Source organism: Heterodontus francisci, chromosome 17 (genome assembly GCF_036365525.1).
Source record: "Heterodontus francisci isolate sHetFra1 chromosome 17, sHetFra1.hap1, whole genome shotgun sequence".
NCBI classification, from domain to species: Eukaryota; Metazoa; Chordata; class Chondrichthyes; order Heterodontiformes; family Heterodontidae; genus Heterodontus; species Heterodontus francisci.
In genome coordinates this window covers 14469790-14479823 of record NC_090387.1, presented here as the reverse complement: position 1 = coordinate 14479823, position 10034 = coordinate 14469790, and the positions used below count along the sequence as shown (strand labels likewise).

General features: G+C 44.6%; 1 protein-coding gene across 1 annotated transcript; it reads right to left on the bottom strand.

Moving 5' to 3' along the window:
- Window positions 1-264: 264 nt before the first annotated feature.
- clec3a (C-type lectin domain family 3, member A) lies at window positions 265-9347 on the bottom strand. The gene is made up of 3 exons (XM_068049866.1): window positions 9113-9347; window positions 2728-2808; window positions 265-1878 (listed from the first exon to the last, which is right to left on the bottom strand). Exons 1-3 carry the CDS (start codon window positions 9210-9212, stop codon window positions 1487-1489), a joined length of 573 nt encoding a protein of 190 aa, XP_067905967.1. The 5' UTR covers window positions 9213-9347; the 3' UTR covers window positions 265-1486.
- Between the last annotated feature and the right edge of the window lie 687 nt (window positions 9348-10034).

Genomic DNA, 10034 nt, shown 5'->3' with positions numbered 1-10034 from the left:
AATTTCCTGATTGTGTCCAAAGTGGAAACTTTACCCCAAGGATGGCAAACCCCCCCCAGGAGCTTTGCATCAGAGTTTGGTGAAGCACTATAGTTATTCTACAGCTGAAGACTTTGCAATTACATATCAGAGAGGAGTTTGAGGTCATCATCATGCAGTAAAACTTCAGCATAAGGAAGGACTCATTTAATACTTAATGTTATGCAGAAAGCTGATCGTGCAAATATGTTTTTTTTTAAATGATTACAATGAACCAGAACTGGAAACGTTTGAAGAAAATTGCATATTTTATATGGAAAACAAACCTGATAAGTAATGACAGGGTATATAATTCCACTGCTTTGCATCTAATGAAATAACCATGAAAATGTACATAGCAAGTGCTCAGAGTAGATTCCCTTTTAAAAAAAAATAATTGATGCAATAGAAAATATGTGCAGAAATATATAACTTAATATTAGGTGGTAGCAATAGATACTTGGGCCTGGATTTTTCTCCTCCTGTTGGAGATAGGATGTCCCTTGCCAGCCCAACACTGCCATGTAGAGGTTGCTGACCCTCCAAAATTGTCCTAGAGTCTCTAGGAATCAAAGATTAATCTCCTGGACACTGCTGCCAGCAAACCTGGAGACAAATCATAGGGGCATTAATACATTTCTATCATTTTCTTTGAACATTTTTGTTTATTAGTTATAAAAGTATTGGAGATCGGGGGAAAGGTCTGTTTTACTGACAAGCCAAGCATCGTCCAACCGGGAATTCAATGGTACATGCCGTTTTCTGAGGTAGACCATTCCAAGACTGACTGGAACTGGGTGAAATCCCAAAGGAAAAGTCCGGCCCAACGTTGGTGCAACATGGTCAACAATTACTGGGAATCGTTCTAGTGTCAATGAGAGTATAAAATAACAAAAGCCTTAGGTTTGAACTTGCATTGTGTGAAGATTAACGTAGAAACATGTTGGGTAGCAATTCCTTTGTTTAAAAGAGACTGTAAAGTGAGCTCACTCATGCCTCTGCTAAAACAGTTAAGGAATTGTGCAAAAATGTATGGGCTAATCTTCATGGCATAATGTCAAGAGTTTTATAAACTAACTTTTGAAATATTACTGTAACACATTTCCAATACCGAATACTAATCATGGTAAATAATGTTAGATCTATAAGAAAAAATAGATCTTGAAACTACGGGTAGAAATTCATTTTGGGTGGGAACCCGAAGTGGGCAACATGTTACGGGCTGCCCATTATACACTCTGCCGGGTATTCAGCTCAAACTGGCATGTAACGGGCGACTCGTGAGATGTCACCCATTTTTGTGATGCCGCCCAGGATGACTTTCTACTGCTCACTGTCTTACGTCATTCAAAATGTACGTCCCTGAAGAGTTTTATTTTAACACCCTCAACCGAAAAATAGTAATCAGGAATATGGCAAAAAGATAATGACCAAAACGAATCTGGAATTTTCGACACAATTGACAGCTCTAAGGGATGAGGTATTCGCAGATGTAACTCTTTTCAGTACGGCACACTGTATCGGACCATTTGCCTTGGCCGCCAGTCGAGGCCACTGCACAATTCTCACGCGTCCCTCCACGCGGTTCATTCCGATCCCAGTTGAAGTAAGTAATCGGCAATCCATTAACATCAACAAACTTGCCCTCTGTGGTCATGTCGTTGACCCCGATCCAAAAGTCCCTGGCCCCTGACAAGCTCCTCTTGGCGTAGCTACGGAGGGAATTGCCTTCATCGCTGCTCCTGGGGATGCTCAGTGTCCCTCCTTGGGCGATACAATCCTCATTGGCTGTATGGTAACTCTTTGCACTTTTTGATGCCAGATAACATTTTTTGTGAATTTTAGTTCCTTTCAAGCAAACTGGGAGGAGAAAGAAAGAACTTGCATTTATTTTGTGCCCTTCACAAATCCAGCACATCCCAAAGCACTTGCATTGGAAAGGTCAATAATGGTCCCTCCCCACATGGTGGAGCAGTAGCTTGTATTAGGAATGGCAGTAGCTTGTACTGGGAATAGCAGTAGCTTGTAATAGAAATGACAGTCATTTGTACTGGGAATGGCAGTAACTGGTATTAGGAATGAAAATAGCTTGTACTGGGAATGGTAGTAGCTTGTATTAGGAATGACAATAGCTTGTACTGGGAATGGCAGTAGCTTGTATTAGGAATGATATAGCTTGTACTGGGAATGGTAGAAGCTTGTATTAGAAATGACATAGCTTGTACTGGGAATTGCAGTAGCTTGTATTAGGAATGACAATAGCTTGTACTGGGAATGGCAGTAGCTTGTACTGGGAATGGCAGTAGCTTGTACTGGGAATGGCAGTAGTTTGTAATAGAAATGACAGTCGTTTGTACTGGGAATGGCAATAACTTGCATTAGGAATGACATAGCTTGTACTGGGAATGGCAGTAGCTTGTATTAGGAATGACAATAGCTTGTACTGGGAATGGCAGTAGTTTGTACTGGGAATGACAGAGCTTGTACTGGGAATGGCAGTAGCTTGTACTGGGAATGGCAGTAGCTCGTATTAGGAATGACAGCTTGTACTGGGAATGGCAGTAGCTTTTATTAGGAATGACAATAGCTTGTACTGGGAATGGCAGTAGTTTGTTCTGGAAGTTTCAGGAATGACCCCTTCCCAAATGTATTTGTATTTGCTGTGGCAGGACAGACCACACCCCCTCCCTGTACAGTGGGATTACTCACCAGTCTGCAGTGCTTGCATTTCTTTAAGTGAATTCACTTCTCGCCATAGTTTCTCAATTTCATTCCTCAAATCATCCTTGCCTGTAATTTAAACCAGAATAAAACAAAGACTATTCTTAAAAGGTTGGATAGAAACCTAAAAAGAGCAAAAATTGAAGTTAAAAACAGAATTAATACGCTTCCCCAAAACAACAGCAGGACCTGAATTTCAGCAGTCACTTTTTTATATAATGAAACAACATAATTTTCGATTGTAATTAGTGAAAAGAAGCTTCAGTCAGTTTGCGCTACTGGTGTATCAGGGCTTCCTCAAACCACAGACATTTCCATCCTGAAAGTTACAATTGGTGATATTACTGGACAAATACTTAACATATTTGAAGGACATTCTGGTGCAGGCACGATGGGCCTAATGGCCTCCTTCTGCACTGTAACAATTCTGTGATCCCTTCTATTAACTCATCCTGTCATGAAGACTTGTCAATCAGATCATTTTCTTAAAAAAATGTTTTTTTTTCATAAAATTTGGAAAAGTACATAACAGTTTAAATGTGACATTATATAAAGCACAATACAGTTCAATTTCTTTCAATATAGTCCATGCCGCTGTGACGTGCCTCACTGCATCTCTTTGGCCTCCTTATCTCGAGAGACAATGGGTAAGCGCCTGGGGGTGGTCAGTGGTTTGTGAAGCAGCGCCTGGAGTGGCTATAAAGGCCAGTTCTAGAGTGACAGACTCTTCCACAGGTGCTGCAGAAAAATTTGTTTGTCGGGGCTCTTACACAGTTGGCTCTCCCCTTGCGCTTTTGTCTTTTTTCCTGCCAACTGCTAAGTCTCTTCGACTCGCCACACTTTAGCCCCGCCTTTATGACTGCCCGCCAGCTCTGGCAAACGCTGGCAACTGACTCCCACGACTTGTGGTCAATGTCACAGGACTTCATATCGCGTTTGCAGACGTCTTTAAAGCGGAGACATGGACGGCGGGTGGGTCTGATACCAGTGGCGAGCTCGCTGTACAATGTGTCTTTGGGGATCCTGCCGTCTTTCATGCGGCTCACATGGCCAAGCCATCTCAAGCGCCGCTGACTCAGTAGTGTGTATAAGCTGGGGATGTTGGCCGCCTCGAGGACTTCTGTGTTGGAGATACGGTCCTGCCACCTGATGCCAAGTATTCTCCGGAGGCAGCAAAGATGGAATGAATTGAGACGTCGCTCTTGGCTGACATACGTTGTCCAGGCCTTGCTGCCATAGAGCAAGGTACTGAGGACACAGGCTTGATACACTCGGACTTTTGTGTTCCGTGTCAGTGCGCCATTTTCCCACACTCTCTTGGCCAGTCTGGACATAGCAGTGGAAGCCTTTCCCATGCGCTTGTTGATTTCTGCATCTAGAGACAGGTTACTGGTGATAGTTGAGCCTAGGTAGGTGAACTCTTGAACCACTTCCAGAGCGTGGTCGCCAATATTGATGGATGGAGCATTTCTGACGTCCTGTCCCATGATGTTCGTTTTCTTGAGGCTGATGGTTAGGCCAAATTCATTGCAGGCAGCCGCAAACCTGTCGATGAGACTCTGCAGGCACTCTTCAGTGTGAGATGTTAAAGCAGCATCGTCAGCAAAGAGGAGTTCCCTGATGAGGACTTTCCGTACTTTGGACTTCGCTCTTAGATGGGCAAGGTTGAACAACCTGCCCCCTGATCTTGTGTGGAGGAAAATTCCTTCTTCAGAGGACTTGAACGCATGTGAAAGCAGCAGGGAGAAGAAAATCCCAAAAAGTGTGGGTGCGAGAACACAGCCCTGTTTCACGCCATTCAGGATAGGAAAGCGCTCTGATGAGGCACCATGTTGAATTGTGCCTTTCATATTGTCATGGAATGAGGTGATGATACTTAGTAGCTTTGGTGGGCATCCAATCTTTTCTAGTAGTCTGAAGAGACCACGTCTGCTGACGAGGTCAAAGGCTTTGGTGAGATCAATGAAAGCAATGTCGAGGGGCATCTGTTGTTCACGGCATTTCTCCTGTATCTGATGAAGGGAGAACAGCATGTCAACGGTCGATCTCTCTGCACGAAAGCCACATTGTGCCTCAGGGTAGACGTGCTCGGCCAGCTTCTGGAGCCTATTTAGAGCGACTCGAGCAAAGACTTTCCCCTCGATGCTGAGCAGGGAGATTCCACGGTAGTTGTTCCAGTCACCGCGGTCACCTTTGTTTTTATAGAGGGTGATGATATTGTCATCGCGCATGTCCTGAGGTACTGCTCCCTTGTCCCAGCACAGGCATAGCAGTTCATGTAGTGCTGAGAGTATAGCAGGCTTAGCACTCTTGATTATTTCAGGGGTAATGCTGTCCTTCCCAGGGGCTTTTCCGCTGGCTAGAGAATCAATGGCATCACTGAGTTCCGATTTGGTTGGCTGTATGTCCAGCTCATCCATGACTGGTAGAGGCTGGGCTGCATTGAGGGCAGTCTCAGTGACAACATTCTCCCTGGAGTACAGTTCTAGGTAGTGCTCAACCCAGCGGTCCATTTGTTTGTGTTGGTCAGTGATTATGTCCCCTGATTTAGATTTGAGGGGGGCGATCTTCTTGATGGTTGGCCCAAGAGCTCTCTTAATGCCATCATACATTCCTCTGATGTTTCCGGTGTCTGAGGCCAGCTGAATATGACTGCATAGGTGTTGCCAGTAGTCATTTGCGCAGCGCCTGGCTGTTCTTTGCGCAGTGCTTCTGGCTGCTTTAAGTGCTGCGGATGTTAAATCGCTGGGGGCTTTCTTGTAGTTCAACAGTGCAATGCGCTTAGCGGCTATGACAGGTTCCAGCTCTTCATTATGAGATTGAAACCAGTCTGCATTTCTCTTCGCACTTTTGCCGTAGGTGGTCAAAGCTGACTCATAGATGGCGTCTCTGATGTGGGCCCACTTGGTCTCAGCATCACCTGGGGGAGTGTTTTGAAGGGCTGTTACAAGTGAATTTAGAAATTTTTGTAACAGCTGTGGGTGAGAAATTCTGCTCGTGTTGATGCGCGGGTGGCCCTTCTGCTTGGAATGATGCAAATTCTTTGGTCTGAGTCTAACCTTGCTGCACACCAGGGAGTGGTCGGTGTCGCAGTCCGCACTGTGGAAGCTGCGTGTGATTTGAACACTGTTTAAGGCGGCTCGCCTTGTGACAATGAGGTCTAGCTGGTGCCAACGACGCGATCTTGGGTGCCTCCATGAAACCTGGTGACAGGGTTTAGTGTGAAAGAACGAGTTGGTGATGCAGAGGTTATGATAGGTACACAACTCAAGCAGTCTCTGCCCGTTCTCATTCATCCTTCCAACGCCATAGCGCCCAAGGCAGGAGGGCCATGAGTCATGGTCGGCCCCAACCCTGGCATTAAAGTCCCCCAGCAGGAATCGGCGTTCGGTGTTGTGGATGATGCTAATGATGCTATGGAGTTCCTCGTAGAACTGATCTTTAGCTTCAGGTGGGAAGCAGAGTGTTGGAGCATAGATGCTGAGTAGGTGTACTGGACCAGAGGTGGTGAGCAGTCGGATGGACAGTATGCATTCCGAGCCATTTGAGGGAGGCTCTATCATGCTGAGCAAGGAGTTTCTGATGGCAAAGCCCACTCAATGCTGTCTTGGTTCTTCAGGATCCCTGCCCTGCCAGAAGAAGGTGTAGTCTTGCTCTGCTAGAGATCCACTCGCGGGGAGGCGAGTCTCCTGAAGTGCTGCAATGTCTACATTGAGTCTACTGAGCTCGTTGTTAATGATGGCGGTCTTCCGAGAATCGTTGATTTGTGTAAGGTCTTCCGACAGGCCAGGACACATAATTCTGACGTTTCAGCTTGCAAAGCGAAGGGCTGGTGCCTTCTTTCCTTTTTTCGTGTTGTTTGGTGCGGTGTATCAGTTCAATTTCTTTCAATATAGTCCATGCCGCTGTGACGTGCCTCACTACACTTACAATTACAGCTTATATTTACAATATACATTTACATTTCATGTCAAAAATTCTCTGGTGCATATGGACTGAGGGGTTTGATATGGGTTCCAGCCCCTGGGTGAACTATGGCAGGAGGGCCTTAGACTGTAGACTTTCCCCATTGAGCCATTGCGGGGGTTGCCCCAAGCTTTAGTGCATCCCTCAGCATGTAGTCCTGGACCTTGCAATGTGCTGGTCTGCAACACTCAGTTGTGGACAGCTCTTTGCTCTGGAAGACTTCTTAGATGAATCAGTAAAGGAAGTGGCGGGGGTGGGGGAGAGGGATGGTGGTGGGGTAGGGGCGGGGGGAGCTAATAAGTGAGGGAGAGAAACCCAGAGCGTACAACCCCTAGGGGTCATTCAGGTGAACCTCAGAGTCAGGATGGCTCAATTGTGGCAATGCCAGAGAATCAAGCCAATCCCCAACTTACAGATGAGTAAGTGGATGGTGCAAAACATGGTTGGGAACCTTAAAGAGGGATAGATATGATGTGTAGAAAATGCCAATGAATTTCATGGAAGATTTGAGGTTTTGTCCTAACAGAAATAAATGCTGCACATTTTTGAGTTCTACATTCAGTTCACATCTTTTACCACAAGGTGGTGCTTTAATACTGAAATGCATTTAATTAGAAACAATATTTTGAACTACTTACTTAAACACAAACTGTGCAACCAATAGTTCATTGCTTTTTCCATGTAGTGCCTTTACCATAATAAACCATGCCAAGGTGCTTCATAGGAGCATTATCAAACAACTTTGATACCGAACCACATAAGGGAGATATTAGGATAGGTGACCAAAAGTGTGGTCAAAGTGGTAGGCTTTAAGCAGCCTCAAAGGGGAGAGAGGTAGAGTCGGACAGCTTTAGGGAGGGAATTCCAGAGCTTAGGACCTAAGCAGCTGAGGGCATGACCACCAATGGTGGATTGATGAAAGCAGGGATGAGCAAGCGAGCTGAATTGTCGGAGGGCAGAGACTGCGGAGGGTTGTAGGGCTGCAGGCAAATACAGAGATAGGCTACTCCAACTCAGTCTCATAGTGACACCCAATGCAACGCTACAGACTGCATCCCCACTGGTTCCAAACGGCTTGTGGACTGAGTTAGAAATCTGTCATCTTTCATCATGAAGGTATTCCATGTGTTATACAGCAGATGTTCATTATAGACACATGCAATGACCCATAGAACAATCACTGAACTTCAAAGCAATTCATTACATGTAAAACAACTTTGAGATATTTCTGAGGGGCACAGCCAAGATGCTTTTTTATTTCCTTTCTTTCTTTGTCTGCAAATTACGGGAGAGGAGCCCAAGGTGATGTGAAGTTGCTCATTTGTCAAATGTGAATTCTGCCACTGGGTAGAAATAATGTTTATTTTAAACAGGTAATCCTTCATCACAGGCTAACTTTTTTTGTTGCAAGAACTATGGCACTCTGACTTTTAAAAACTTGTATTCGGTAGCAACTAACACGCTAAAGCATGAAACTCAGTGAAAGGCAGTAGATAATTTAACAAAGTCAGGGGTAATTTGTCAACCTCAACACAAGGTGATGGAGTTGACACTGGAGGTTTGCCGACAGGGAACAGCTCCCTTACATATACACAGTCTTTGCAAATGGTGGAATGAGCTAATTGTGTCGGTGGCAGACAGTAGCTGTGATAATTCCAGCTCCGCAAATACATTCTAGAAGCAATTTTAACCTAAGCCGCCCGAATTTGTTCTCCATTGATTTCAGTGGGAGTAAAATTGTGCAGGATGTAAACCTGGCTTTAAACCTGAGCTATTCAGTTTCCCGCAGGATGAGTTAGGTTAAAATTTCCCCTTATTTTTGGAATAAGGTGCTCCTTATTTCTAGATTGATAAACACAGTGCTCCACAGAAGCAGCTGAAATAATGACTGATCCAGCTCGGGTCAGTAGATTCAAGCTGACTGAGAATAAAACCATTTCGCTGAGTTCATCTAAATATCATCAGTAGCAGCAATATTCCAACTTAATTCTACAGGTTCATTTGTGGCATTTTTGGTTGAGAAACATACCCAGTTTACACAAGCTTAGAAAAACATTAGAACAGTCTGGAATTGAGCAAAGGCACTCATTCTCAAGCAGGATTATTCGAGTGACAGACACCGTTTGAAGAGTGGATCTGACACATTCAAATCAAACGCAAATGAACTTATCTTCCCTATTCAATGGTTATCTTCAATTCTTTGGTGACAAGGTGCTTTCTAAGGAACCTTTGCTCCCAATCCAGGACACTTTACATTTCATTCCCTGCATTTTTCTTAGAGGCGGTGGGACTGTGGCCGAAGAGAGTAAATCTGCAGGTCTCAAATGAACAAAGCTCTCTCTCTCCCTCTCTGCTACCTTGACAATCCACACACAAGACAATAAAGCAGAAATTAATCTTGGGTTACCTTTGCCAGATTTTGATGGTTTGGATCTGGACTGGGCTGTGGTCAGAGATATTATTACAACACTGACACAAACAAAACAGAGGAGTTTTGCTCCAGTCATAGCGAATTCCCAAATATCCAGAGAGCTCTCTTGAAGGCAGGGGAACTTCCTAGACGAACCAGGAGGAGAATCTAAATCAGGATGTAGAGTTGACAGCCCAGGGAGGCACCGAATGAGTGAACACTACGTCTTATATTTATAGGGAGGCTGTGATGCTTGTTTGACTGGCACTGTGGAGCTCCTGGCCCAGATCTGTATATTATTGGCACTAGCACAGACCTTTCATGCTTTTTAGCCTTTGCTGAGCTCCTTCATCCACTCACACATCGAACCTCCTTGTGTTTTACTGTTAGCTACACTCCTTCAGTTATTTAGTCTATTTTCACATATATTTTCTGTTTGCAAACTTAATGCTTCCTGTTCAGTTTTTCCCCATGTGCATGTGTGTTTTTGCAGCAACTCTTGCTTCCTGTCTCACTCACTTTCATTAGCAACAGGACATTTTTATATCACAAGGCTGAATCTTACAGCCACATGTGGCTCAGTTGGTTGTATGCTTGCCTTTAAGTCATATAGTCATAGGCTCAAGCCCTACTCCAGACACTTAAGCACATAATTAACGCTGACACTGCAATGCAGTACTGAGGGAGTTCTGCCATGTTGGAAGTGCTTTCTCTCGGATGAGATGTTAAACTGAGGCTGTTATGCTCTCCCATGTGAATGCCAAAGATCCCATGGTGCTATTTTGAAGAAAAGTAGGGGAGTTAGCCCCCGCCCCCCACCCCCGCCCCGTATCCTGTAAATTGAGGATATATTCCTCAAATAACATAACTTTAAAAAATAGATTATCTGGTCATTATTATGTTGCTGTTTTGCGGAACT